At 50.9% G+C, this 13,989-nt stretch overlaps 1 protein-coding gene across 1 annotated transcript; it reads right to left on the reverse strand.

Moving 5' to 3' along the window:
* Positions 1 to 1,595: 1,595 nt before the first annotated feature.
* Positions 1,596 to 9,350, reverse strand: URAD (ureidoimidazoline (2-oxo-4-hydroxy-4-carboxy-5-) decarboxylase). Its single transcript, XM_068526501.1, has 2 exons — positions 9,176 to 9,350; positions 1,596 to 1,942 (listed from the first exon to the last, which is right to left on the reverse strand). The coding sequence occupies exons 1-2, from the start codon at positions 9,348 to 9,350 to the stop codon at positions 1,596 to 1,598; spliced, it is 522 nt and encodes a 173-aa protein (XP_068382602.1).
* Positions 9,351 to 13,989: the final 4,639 nt, after the last annotated feature.

A 13,989-nucleotide genomic window follows, 5' to 3' on the forward strand; every position in this document is an offset into this window, starting at 1 on the left:
TATCCTGGACCAGAAAACCCTCTTCACCAAGCAGCAGGTTTCTCGCGTGTGTCAGGAAAGCCCCCAAGTCACCCTGGCTGGAGGGAGGCCAGCGTCTAGCCCCAGGCCCAAGGGCCCCAACTTTGCATCCAGGTCCTTTGTGATGTGCACCTGGTGCTCCTAAATCCAGAGCAGGCTCTGGCACCCGCCGGCCCTTGGCAGGGGAAGCCCTGGAGTTGTTCTACAGGTTCGGTGGGGTCACAGCTCACTTCCTGTCTCCCCTACCTACCACGCTGACCAGCCTCTGGCCTTCACCCTCACCACTAGCGGGCAACACCTGTAAGATGGCAAAGGGAGGTGGGCTTCCGTGATTAAAATTCCTGTGCTACCACCGTGGCTTCTCTCTGTGGAATTTAGCCCCCAACCAAGGGTGCGGCCACACCGCTTTTTATAGAAAGGTTTTCTTGCTGCTGTTGTCCCTCAGATCCGGGCTGGTCACTAATGGAGGTTCTTGTCTTCAAAAGGGCCAACTCTGCCTCCACGTCTTACCCCATCTGCGGTGAGGAGGACGGTATGGCTTGTTTCTCCTTTGCCAACAGAAGCCTAAGGAGTATTTGTCGGGGTTCGTTAGACCTTCCAGTGCAAATGGCTGGCTGGCTGGCTGGGGGGCAGGGGAGAAACGTGGTGGGCTCCTCCTGTGTGAGTGGACTTTCTGGCCACCAGTGCAGAGCTGCCCAGTCTGGCCTCCTTTGGCCAGAAAGCTTTCTATGGGCACAGATCTTCCCTCATCAACCGCTTTATCAGTGCTATGGGGTCCCATCTTCATGGGGGGCGGACGGATATCCAGCACTACTCAATGAGTGTTATTCAATAATTTCAAAAATTATGTTTAATGACTTATGGTTTCCAGGGACTCTGACAAACCAGCTCTCCTGGGCCTACCTCCGGGAGAGACGGGAGGCCGCTGGCCCTGACCTTCAGGCCCGTCCATCCTAGAGAGCCCCCGCTCCCAGCCTTCTCTGATCCAAGGGGCGCCTCCGCAACGCCGGCCCCTGCGGGGCTCTCTCCTGCTCGCCGTCCCCCCCGCACGCTGCTTCCCCGGCGCTTTGCTGTCCCAGCTCTGGCTCCTGTGGACTCCAGAAGCTCCAGAGAGACGCTTCCACTCACATGTAAATGTCGCGTGCAGCAACTAAGGTGGGAGAAGAAAAAAGAAACAGACAAACCGCTGCGGAATAAAAGCTTCCTTTTCCGTCCGTTTTGCTTTGCGCCTGGGGTTTGGCAGGAGAGAGTGGGGAGCCAGAGAGAGCTGGATTAGCGCCCTGGAATCCGCAAAAGCTGGTGGTGTCAGCGGGCCGCTAAGGGACTGAAGAATTGGAGCAGCGAGCTGGATAAATCGGGGGCGGCGCGGGGAGAGGGGGGCGCAAAGCACGAAACTATCTATTTTGGCAAAGCGTGAGCATGCGGGTAGGTGGACAAAAGGGCTTATTATTCGTGCGACTGCCTCGGTTCTCCCCGGCCTTTGTGCGCGGGTGTGGACGCTGTTCCAAGCGCAGCGCGCGCGCCCGCGGCCCCCGCGCGTCACGACGTGCGTCCCGGGTCCCTGGCTGGCGCGGCCGCTACGGCTCGGCGGCGTGGCTCCCGAGGAGGTCGGCGAGACGCCGGCGGCCGATCTTCTTCACCTCCCCCAGTGCGGTGCTCAACTCCTGCGCCGGTGGGCAGCGCAGCCGGCGCGCCAGCTCGCGGGGCACCGCCGCCCGGTCGCTGAGGCGCGCGGCGGGCATGAAGGGGAAGCCGAAGCGCGCGCGGTACTGCGCGTTGAGCTCGGCCAGCCAGAGCCGCTCGGCCGCGCCCAGGCTCGTGAGGCCCGCGGCGCTCTGCTCCCGCTGCGACTCGGCGCTGAGCTCGCCCCGCTGCAGCTCGCGGCCAGCCAGGTCCGGGTGGCAGCGCAGGACGCCCTCCTGGCCTGCGGAGAAGCACAGACACGCGGGCGGGAGCGCGGTACCGCGCCCCGAGGGGTATCCGAGGGAAGCAGGGTCCCAGGACGTGAGGAGGGGCAACTGGGGGTGTCGGGAGGCTAGGGGCGCCCCCCGCACCCGTCCCTCCAACCCATCCCAAACCTCGCGCCCCTCCATCCCCGCTTCATTCGGCCTCGGCCAGGACCCAGGGGCGGGGCGGGAAGTGACAAGTTTGTCCTTTGAGACCTTGGAGCAAGAAGAGCGGTGGGGAGAGGCCGCAGAGGCTCGGAATTTACGACTTGCTCGGGAGGGAGCAGGGACGCGATAAGAGAGCCCGAGCGTTTCGTATCTTTTCAAAGTCCTTTGCTCTCAGGGGGGCTTTGATGTCGCAGAGGGCCGGACACAGGGGCCTGAAGACTTCCTGCAAAAGCCACGGAATGGGTTTCGCTCTGTTCCAAAGGAGAAGGGCGGGGACGGTCCATGGGAATAACATCCGTGGGGCTTGGCGAATAAATGCCCAGGAATTGTGACCCCAAGTGTGAGTTCTGGGCTTCTGGAATCAGGCATCCCAAGACCTTTGCAGATGACTGACTGCAAAGAAACCCATTTCCAGCCGAATTCTACGGCCCTTTGAATGAAAGAGGCTTTCCTCCTTGTAGGAAAATAGCACGCACTCATCACGCACCGTTTCTGAGGCTCATTTCCCTTCTCCCACTGTAAATCTCAAAGAGCTCTCAGAGAATAACGTTTCCTCGGAAGAGAGCTTCTCCTAATCTCCTAACATTGGCCTAAAACTTGAAACCCCTGGCGTGATACCTGGGATTTCAAGTCCTAATCCACCGGGGCTTTCCTGAGCCCTGGTCAATCATTTTGCTTAGCTCTCTAAAGAGAGAATTAGAATTCTTGGGGCTGGGCAAGGTTTCAGGTATGGTAAGCGGGGAGCCGGATCTGTACAGGGGGGCTGATGACACCTAACTTGCTGGGCAGTGGTGAGGATTAGAGACAATTCATTTACCCAGACAGCACCTAATGCTAGCAAATGTTCAATAAACAGCCATATTATGTGTCCTAGTAAACTCAGTGCAACTGGGGCTAGGGACAGACTTGGGGCTCCACTAGAAAAGGAGATCATTAACCCCCCCTTTACTTATGGTATAAACTTCCCCTGCTTAAATCTTATAGTTTCTGCCCAGTTAAAGGATGATTGGGATTGCGCCATCTAATCGTGGACCAATGTCCTGAGAGGTGGGAGAACCGGGGGGAACATTTACATTGAAGAGAGGATTCAAGGGAGACTCGGAAAGGGGTAGGTGACCTTTCCAAGGTCACTGGGCCAGCAGCTGCCTGCCCGGGATCCTGGGCTCAAAACCACTGGCTTCGGGGCACTGGCTGCCCCTTCAAGGTTAAGGGGAGTCGAAAACGAAACTCATGTCACCAATAATCCCATCTCTGTAACACCGCCGTTTTAGAACCCCTCTCCTGGGCCCTGTCCCTGGGGCGCTGCAAAGGTGAAGTGGTTGGTTCCCACTTCCCACGTCCAGCGGATCCGGGTGGTGCGAAAATGTAAGTGATAAATTCCCAGCCTGGGGGCCCCCAGCCCTGGGCCGGGAGGTGGCTGTGCCGGGCTGCTTCCCAGGCCTGAGGCCAAGCGGCACCCGAATCCGATCCGAACCCACCCAGCCGGGACCGCGAAAATGGGCGGCGGCGGGGTCCTGGGCAGCCGAGTGCTGGGCGGCTCCCAGGCGGGAACCGCAGGCCCGCCCCGCGCCTCCTCCTTACTTATTCAGGTTTTCAAAGACGCCTCGAGGTGAGGAGGTGAGGGGCCCGAGACACCGCCTTCTCACAGGCCTCCCTCTCTTGGCTTCCCTTCCCCCTGTTTCTTACTCTGCAGAGGCCCAGCTCCAGCGTGGAGGACGGGGTTATCGGCGGGAGGGCCTGGCAGGGGTGGGGTCTGTCCCCTGGTCGCCCCTACCAGACCCTCCTTTCCAGCGTGGGGCAGGGCCGCCCTCACCCCGGCCCTGGCACCCCGCTTCTCACTCCGCTGGGCTTGTCTCCCCTCTTGAAAACGTCACCTGGGGTTAATGTTTGCCCAGGATTGAGCATGTGTTTTCCACTGTTTGTGGGAGAAGAGGGGGAAGAGGAAAGAAAGGACGCTGGGAAGACAGAGCCAAGAGAAGAAGAAAAGAGACTAGAAAAGAGGATTTACACACACACACACACACACACACACACAGAGCCCTCAGCTGCAGATAAAAGGAGACGGTGGGAGTCAGGCAGGGAGCAGTAGCTCCGCAGAAATAGAACCTGACCTCATTCAGCCAAAGACTCCATCTTTATTGCCCCAAATCACTGACCCCTGAGTCCTGCCCAGGAGGGCACTGGCACAGCCTCACTGGCCTGCGGCACAGCCCTGGTCCCCTCCCAGCGCTGCATCCCCCAGGCACTCCCAGCCGTAGCCTTAAACCCTAGTAGGAGGCTGGAGACCTCACCTGGGTACTTGCCACCTCGCTGCCTCGGTCCTGTGGTCCTCCCACCTGGAATGCCCAAGCCTGGCCGGGTTTGGTCAGTGGCCCGGGCTTCACGGCCTTTCAGTGCTGCCTTTTCTTCAGTCCCTCCTAAAGTCTGAGAGAGTACTGCCTCTGCCATTGGCGTGCCACGTCTGGAGATGCAGGTGTGGACGTGCATTATTTGCTGTGACCACAAACCATGAATCTGTGCACCTCGAAGAGTTCCCGGCACAGAGCTGACGCTCCTTGCTTCAACAGGAGGAGAACAGGGCAGACAGTGGTGGCCACTGAAGAGTAGGCGGCTGGCCTGGAAGCCTTTCACAGTCCAGCAGGACCCCCACACTGTACCAGCTGGTGTGTTCTCCCTCCTGCTGCAACGGATCATCTGGACCAACCTCTCCACTTGTGTTCTTGGAGCTAGCCCCTCCTTCCATCTCAAAGGTTACAATTTCAAACATCAGTCCCACCACTGCCTTGTCTCGATCGGCACACAAACACTCCCTAGAACCACTCACTCCATAAACAAAAGTAAAGCCCTCCCTTGATGCCCCGTTGTCCTCTAGTTCCTCCCTGCGTCTCTGCTCCTCCTGACAGCAAAACTCCTCGAAGGCACTGTCTCCTCAGCTTCTCCACTTCCTCGCCTCCCTTCACCCCATCAAGCTTCCAGCCCCACCCACCAACCAATCTGTACTCATCAGGTCACAGATGATGGACGGCTTGCTCAAGCCAGTGACCAGTGCTCTGTCCTCTTCTCTCTCAGCCTCTTGGGAGCATGTCACATGGTTGGCCCTCTCTCCTTGGAAGATGACCATCGCTTACCTACTTTCATCACTGGTCCTTGCTCTGCCAGATCACTAACACCGAAGTACCCCAGGACTCTGTACTCACATCTCTTCCCTTCTGCATTCACACGGATGCCCCAGGTGTTCTCATCTAGTCGCATAGCTTTAAATGCCATCAATTCTTTCACGACACCCAGATCTAGTCTAGTCCACAGCTTTCCACTGAGTTCCTTTGTTATGAGCCAACTGAACGCTCAATATTTTAATCTGGATGATTACTAGGCATCTCAGACTTACCAAGCTCCCATCCTCCATCCTGTCCTCTCAATTCCGAACTCCTCCTCATTGTAGAAAACAGACCACCACCCACTCAGTTGCTCAGATTAAAAACGTAGGAGTTATCCTTAATTTCTCTTTGTTTCTGACCTGCCTTCCCCCAACAAATCCATCAAAAACACCTGTTGGCTCTAACTAAAATCTATCCTGAGAATCCAACCACATCTCTTCATCTCTCCTGCTCCAACCCTAGCTCACCCGACCATCACCTCTCACTTTTACTGCTACTGCGGTCCCTCTGCCTGACCCCTCTTTCCTCCTGTCCCTCCACTCTCCACCATTCTCCAACCACCTTGGTCTTTCTGTGCCCCCCAAATGTCAAAAGTCTCAAGTTCCTTGTGTTAGGGTGGCCTTGTCCTAGATCTTCAACAGCTTCCCTCTCAACTTTTGGTTTTAAACTCAAATATCACTTCCTAAGAAAAAGACCTCTTTTATTACACATTTTCCACCCTATTACAAATTTTCTTCTAATAGTTTCTAGAATTGAAATGATCTTATTAATTTATGTTAATCCTGTGTCACTTCACTAGAATGTAAGCTCACTGAAGGCAGGGACTTGTCTGGTTTAAGGCTCTATCCCCAGTGCCTGCGACAATTCCTTGGGCATAGCAGGCATTCAGTAAGTGTTTATTGACTGACACATCACTCTGGGGAAGGAGTGTTATGTATTCTTTGACCGAACAAACACATTTTGATAGCCTCATCTAAACACCTTATAGCCTACAATTAAGGAAATTATTAGTATCCGACTCTTTGATTCTTCCAACAACTGTGTTCTGAAATAAGTATTGAATAACGAATTATGGCATTATTGCAATTCTGAAATGCCACAAAGAGGTGCATGATTAACTCTGTTATGACGGTGTTATTGCTCTTTGATTTTTAACACAAATCAGTATTGAATCAGTTCGTCATTAGCCGTGTGTGTGTGTGTGTGTGTGTGTGTTTGTGTGTGTGTGTGTGTACTTTCTTCCCTTTACTACGTCATTCCTCTGGCTTGGGAATTAGGAATTGATTGGCTTGAAAGGGTACTTTGCCAGTTAGTGCTGGAGCTAAATATTAGTCCTGGACTGCCACCTACTGGTCAATAATCATCATAGCGTCTCCTAAATGGATTGTCAACCTTAAGTTTCCTCTAGAAACAGGATTTCCAGTTTTCTTTTAATGGTAGAGGGTTCTCTTAGATCATCTAAAACAAGTCCCTGACCAGTTAGATCATCATATCCTGAATATCTCTTTAAGGTCCCTTTTAGTTTTAGGATTCAAAGACTCTATTACACCCAGTTCGTTGCTTACTATTCCAGGAGTAAAGCTAGACTATGCAGTGAATCCCATTTTGCTTGATTATTAAAAAAACCAGAGAGTGTCCTGGTGATCTAGTGGTTAGGATTTGGCGCTTTCACTGCCATGGCCGCGGTTCAATCCCTGGTTGGGGAACTGGGATCCCACAAGCCTCGCAGCATGGCCGGGGGCAGGGGAAAAAACGGATAAAAAGAAAAAAAAAGTCTGGGACATCAAGCATTAATGTTAATTGAATAAATCAGTGAATGAATAAATACAAGCCCTAGAAACTGTTTCTAGATTTTGCTTTTGATTCTCTGGAAAATCCTTCAAAAGCTGTTGGGTTGAGTGTCAGTGTTTAAATCCCAGTTCTGCCACTTTCTAGCTGTGTCCTTGATCAAGTTACTTAATCTCTCTGTGCCTGAGTTTTCTTATCTGTAAAAGGGGGATAATAATGATAATCCTTGTTTTATAGGATTATTATGAGGATTAAATGAGTTAACAAATGCGAGGTGTTTGGAAAGGTGCCTGAAACAGCAAGAGTAAGGGTTAAATGCATTCTAGTGATTGTTATTATTATTTCTACTGCTAGTGTCAGCTGTCTAATGCCATGAAGGTGATTAGATACGGGGCAAGGTGATTAGAGACAGGCTGTGCTCCCAGCTGCCTGAGGCAAGTGTGGACGCCAGCCTAGGGCTGAGAGGCAGGTTCGACCAGCAGGGAGGTCCCACCAAAGACCTGTGTCCAGTGTAGAAGCAAACAAACACCCAGGTGGTCCAAACTCCCTCCAGTTATTTTGTCCCACTGACCTGCCACTAAAGTCACCCCAGTTAAAATGTGTGGGGAAGGGGTAATACCAAGACCGATCATCTTTCAAAATCCTCTTAGGAACAATTTCATTCATTCACTCAGCAAACCTTTATCAAGTCCCAACATCCCCTCCACGGGGGGTGGGGTGTGGGATTCTTACACTGGTCAGGATTCAGAGGTTCCCTAGTGTCTGAGGCCAATGGGGCAGCTGAGGGTTCAGCTTCCGAGAGGCCCTGAGAAATGGGTGAGGATCAACAGGGCGCCCACATTCCTGTCAGCTTGATTTTATCCCCCTGGCCTCCCCTCACGCTGAATGTGCCTACAGGGAATTAAAATGAGTTCCTTATTTGGGAGAATCCCCTGACAGCTAGAAACCATGCCGGGGGTCCAAGCCCTGGGCGCACAGCTGAGCAGTGTTTGGAAAAGAAGAGACAGTGCTTCTCTCTCAGCCCAGATCCCTGTGGAAGCCCCTCTGTGAAGGCAGTCCGTCCCCTCGAGGTCCCCTCAGCCCATCCAGGCTTCTCCAAGGACCGTGAAGACAGCCCAGGAGGCAGCCTTGGCTGCTAACATTCGGCCTCTGAACCCCATGAGGCCGTGTGCCCTTCTGAGTCACCTGGGGTTGGCCTGACCCTAGACCTCCTCATCTCCCCACGCCACACCCACAAGTGCCTCCTTTTCTCTCTCTCTACCCAAAGGACATCAGCAATTTCTCTCCCTTTCTCCAGAGGGAGTCCTTCAGATTTTTGTCTTTTTCCCCCTCACTGCCCCAGGGAGTTGCTGATCTGAGGGAGTTTACTTTCCTCAGCCATCTGGTCCAAACCGGCCCTTTCTGGTAAAAATGTCAGCCGTTTGCTCTTTCCCCTGGGCTCCTGAGATAGTCTGATATGGCGCTGTCTTCTCTGTTGCATACAGGACATTCCCAAAGCGAACACACGGCGAGAGGGTGGGCCCCCAGCCTGACCTTTGGCCCCTGAGCCGCCGCGAGGCCTGGGGAGACCGCTGTCTGCTCCTCTTTCCTGGTGACCCCGTAGCTTTAATATTTAACAGCCACGTTACCTGAGCCAAGGAACGTTCTTTCACTCCACTGTCCGCTTAACGCTGCAAGGGCTTGATTCTCATTCACAGAGTCTGAAGGAACTTACTGACCCTTACAGCAAAGAGAGCTAAATATATATACCAGTGATAAGCAACTGGGCTCAAATATCTAAAAACATTTTGATGACAAAAAAGAAGCCGACTCACAGGTCAGAGAACAAACTAGTGGTTACCACTGGGGGGAAATATAGGGTGGGGGGGGGAGGTACAAACTATTGGGGGTGAGATAGGATCAAGGATGTAGTGTACAACACGGGGAACACAGCCAATATTGTAATAATTAAATGGAAAGTAACCTTTAAAAACTATTAAAATTTTTTAAAATTAAAAACTAAAAAAAAAGCCACATGACCCCCCCCCCAGTTTTTTTTGATAAGCATATCTGAAATCCCTCTGTTGAGAATCTCAGTGTCTAACACCAAAGCCTTACCTGACTGTGGAAGAGCATCGGTAAAGGCAAAAAAGTGCTGCTCTAAATCTTCCAAGTCAGAGAACAGGCACTGGGACCGAACGGCGGCTGCAATCAGAGGACATCTCTCGACGACATTCCCAAACACATCCACAAATTCTCCAAAGTCCATGGAGTTGACCTTCTCAATGTCCATCGCCTGTGTTCCACTGGCGGCAGCAGGACCTGGGCTCCCCTCCGGGTGAGTGAGAGACGCGTCTCTGCTCGCCGGGTTATATTTGCTGAATGCATAGGCTTGTTTTTTTATGCAACACCAGCTTGGCATGTTTTAAATGCCTCTGGGAGAAGCCCATCCAGAGTACTTGTGCAATCAACAAACACAGGCTTAAGGTCTAATCCAGGGAGCAGAGGTCTTGCAAAGGGGTAAGGGTGTCCAACCAAACCCTTCCCACCATCTAAGCCTGGCAGGGCCCATATTCACTCTCAGCGTTCCAGCCGGATAGACTTTTGGTGCCATTAGCATTTTAATGTCAATGTTAGCCCAGGGAAGTTTTCCCTGGTAACCCAGGCAGGTCACAAGTCGACCCGCTTGAAATTCCATGTCCCGTCTTGTTGCCACTGCTGTGGAGAACAGGTAGCATGTTCTACTCTTTCTCTGCATTTCAAATGCTTCACACAATAAGTATCTAATAAACTCTCACTCAACAAGAAGCAGTGTCTAAGGAATCATTCTGCCCCATTCTCGGTTGTCGCCCAGACACCGTTATGTGTTATTTTCTTCCTGAATATATCTATCCTTATCTGAAATCACCTTGCTTATTGTATTTAGTTTCATATCACCTCTCAGCCACAGTGAATTCTATGAGCCTGGAGACAGTGTGTCTGGTTTGCTTGTGTCCTGGGTGCCGAGAACCGAGCCCTCAGGAGGCGTGTAATAAACACCATGGGGTGAATTAGTTGACCAGATGACCACACAGATTAAATTTCTCACCCTGATACCTTTTATGTATACTCAAAACAAAAATCCTGTGGAAGAAGACACAGAGAACATAGATATTTGTGGTTGCCAAGGGGGAGGGTGTGGGGGAAGGAAAAACTGGGAGTTTGGGGTCAGCAGATGTAAACTATTATCTTTAGAATGGGATAAACAACAAGGTCCTACTGTATAGCACAGGGAACTATATTCAATATCCTGTGACAAACCATGATGGAAAAGAATATGAAAAAGAATATATATATATACATATAACTGAATAACTTTGCTGTACACCTGAAACTAACACAACATTGTAAATTAACTATACTTCAATTAAAAAAATAAAATAAAATAAATACTGTGGAAGATAAAGTCAAAGAAAAGGAGGGGTCAGAATTTTAAAATTTAAAGATATTGCTGCTATTTCCCTGTAGAACTGAAAATGCAAACATATTTCCAAAAGCCATGCTAACTCCACATTGGCTTTCATCTGAATCAAAATTCAATGAGAGGATTTACAATAGCCAGGACATGGAAGCAACCTAAGTGTCCATCAACAGATGAATGGATAAAGAAGATGTGGTACATATATACAAGGGAATATTACTCAGCCATAAAAAGAAACGAAATTGAGTTATTTGTAGTGAGGTGGATGGACCTAGATACTGTCATACAGAGTGAAGTAAGTCAGAAAGAGAAAAACAAATACCGTATGCTAACACATATATATGGAATCTAAAAAAAAAAAAAGGGTTCTGAAGAACCTAGGGGCAGGACAGGAATAAAGACGCAGACGTAGAGAATGGACTTAAGGACACGGGGAGGGGGAAGGGTAAGCTGGGACGAAGTGAGAGAGTAACATTGACATATACATACTATCAAACATAAAATAGATAGCTAGTGGGAAGCAGCCTCATAGCACAGGGAGATCAGCTCGGTGCTTTGTGTCCACCTAGAGGGGTGGGATAGGGAGGGTGGGAGGGAGACACAAGAGGGAGGAGATATGGGGACATATGTGTATGTATAGCTGATTCACTTTGTTATAAAGCAGAAACTAACACACCATTGTGAAGCAATTATACTCCAATAAAAAAAAAATTCAATGAGAGGGCAACCACATTAGCATTAATGAATCAGTCACATTGGCCTGCACAGTCTGTGAGAAGCAGGTGACAATCTATCAGCAGCCACAGACTTTGTCCTAACTCTCTAACGTTTCCCATCCCAGGTCTCACCCTGACTGCCTGGGCCAAAGGGTCATGACTGAAGGACTGACAGAAAAGAAGTTGATGAAATTTGCTTTTCAAAGGGGGTAAATCTGGGGCCAGAAGTACCACCACTACAGGCCATGTCTTCAAATATGAAAAAAGGTATAGATATAAGATTAACACTTGCACATTGTATACCTCACATAGGTATGTGAAAACACACTGGATCCTGTAGTGTGTTTGCAGTTTCGGGCAAAGAGCCCAGTGTGGAGGGCATGGACCCGGGAGAGCTCTGGCGCAGGCTCTGCCACCTACCAACTGGCATTTGTCAAGTTATCGAACTTTTCTGCACCTCAATTTCTTTGTCTGTAAAACGGGGCTAAAAAGAGTATTGACCTCATGGGATTTTTGCAAAGATGAAGTGAATTAATGTACCAAAGTGCTCCTGTTACAAAGCACTGCAGAGGTGTCGGCCGATATAACACTGTCTGTGCACAATCTCTGCAATGGACCAGCCACAGAGTGTTCTTCTGTTCTCCCTTCTGCCACCAGCGTCAACACAGCCCTTTCGGGCTTCCCTGGTGGCGCAGTGGTTGGGAGTCTGCCTGCCAATGCAGGCGACGCGGGTTCGAGCTCTGGTCCGGGAGGATCCCACATGCCGCGGAGCAACTAAGCGCGTGCGCCACAACTACTGAGTCTGCGCTCTGGAGCCCGCCAGCCACAGCTACTGAGCCCATGTGCCACAACTGCTGAGGCCCGTGCACCTGGAGCCCATGCTCCACAACGGGAGGGGCCCCTGCAATGAGGGGTCCGCGCGCCGCGGCGGGGAGTGGCCCCCCGCTCACCACAGCTAGAGGGGGCCCGCGCGCAGCAGCAAAGACCCAACGCAGCCAAAAAATAATAAATAAATAAAATAAATAATTTAAAACAAAACCAAAAAAACACAGCCCTTTCCCGTCCCTGCAGGTTTTCCGCAGACCCGGTTAACAGCCAATGTCCACTTCTTCCCCTTCTCCCTCCACCAGCTCCCTCAGCTTCGGTTCATTCCAGCACTGACCATGCAGCAATTCAGAACAGAGCGGTGGGGAAGAGGCCAGGTCTGTCTAGCCCCTCCCCCCCAGCCTTACTCCCTCCCTGGTCCCGGGCTCTCGTGTGAGCAGATTAGCGGGAACAGAAGGCAGAGCAGAAACCGAGGGAGAAGGGGTCCCCTGCCTCTTTGTGCGACCCTTACCTACCTTCTCCTCTTATTCTGCATGTGGACGGTCTCCCTCACCCAAGGCGCCCCAGCCTGGGCCTGGAGCCTGGCGGTTCTCAGTTCCTCTGAGAGCTGCAGGAGAGATAGACATCTGAATTTGCAAGTGGAAACTCCTGTGCTCATGGAAATGCTGATACCACGGTGGGAAGGGCCTTGCCACTGACAGGACCGCATTTTGGGCAGAGACCAGGAGCCTAACCTTTTATTCTGTGTTATCTATTGCATAACAGTAGGAACTCCAAATAGCCCACTACTAACAGAGGAACCTTTAAGACACAGAAGGTTAAGGTATTAAATAGTCTTGGATATAGAAGCAACATCCAGCAAAAAAACCCTAACTAAACTCCTGACACGGAACCTGGCAAGCCAGGCCACTGAAGCACTCTGGGGGTCAGTTAATCCTGTTTGACTCTTCCCCAGTCAAATCAAAGAAATGTAAGGTGGTCAGAGGTCAGGCAATTTTCATCCAAGCAAAAAGTTAAGTTACTGAATCGTACACTATCAACAGGCGAATTGTATGGTATATGAATTATGTATCGATAAAGCTATTGTTTTCTTACGTTAATTGATATAGAGTTGTAGCCTCGTAATTTGTGTTTAACCATACAAGCTATGATTCTTATGTTTTGGCTGCTGAATATATTATATCAGACTTCATTATAATTTTCCTTTTAAGAGACCTTTAGCAGTACATAGAGAAAATTCTTAAATAGGCACAAATTTTTATTTAGTTTTTTTAGTTGAAACATTTCAGGTATCTGCTCCCTTCAACTATAGCCCTTAACTTTTCACAAGCAGAGCTTATGCAGAAGTTTTCTCAATAAGATACCAGAGAGGCAAATTGCTTTCCTACACATGCATTTTTAAAAATTAATTAATTTATTTATTTTTGGCTGTGTTGTGTCTTCGCTGCAGTGCGTGGGCTTCCTCTGGTTGCAGTGTGCGGGCTTCTCTTGCTGCGGAGCACGGGCTCTAGGCGTGCAGGCTTCAGTAGTTGTGGCACACGGGCTCAGTAGCTGTGGCTCACGGGCTTTAGAGCGCAGGCTCAGTAGTTGTGGCGCACGGGCTTAGTTGCTCCGCGGCATGTGGGACCTTCCCAGACCAGGGCTCGAACCCATGTCCCCTGCATTGGCAGGCGGATTCTTAACCACGGCGCCACCAGGGAAGTCCCTACACACGCATTTTTTTTTTAATTAATTTATTTATTTATTTATTTTTGGCTGTGTTGGGTCTTCGTGTCTGTGCGAGGGCTTTCTCTAGTTGTGGCAAGCGGGGGCCACTCTTCATCGCGGTGTGCGGGCCTCTCACTATCGCGGCCTCTCTTGTTGCGGAGCACAGGCTCCAGACGCGCAAGCTCAGCGATTGTGGCTCACGGGCCCAGCTGCTCCGCGGCATG

Source organism: Eschrichtius robustus, chromosome 18, assembly GCF_028021215.1.
Source record: "Eschrichtius robustus isolate mEscRob2 chromosome 18, mEscRob2.pri, whole genome shotgun sequence".
Classification (NCBI taxonomy): Eukaryota; Metazoa; Chordata; class Mammalia; order Artiodactyla; family Eschrichtiidae; genus Eschrichtius; species Eschrichtius robustus.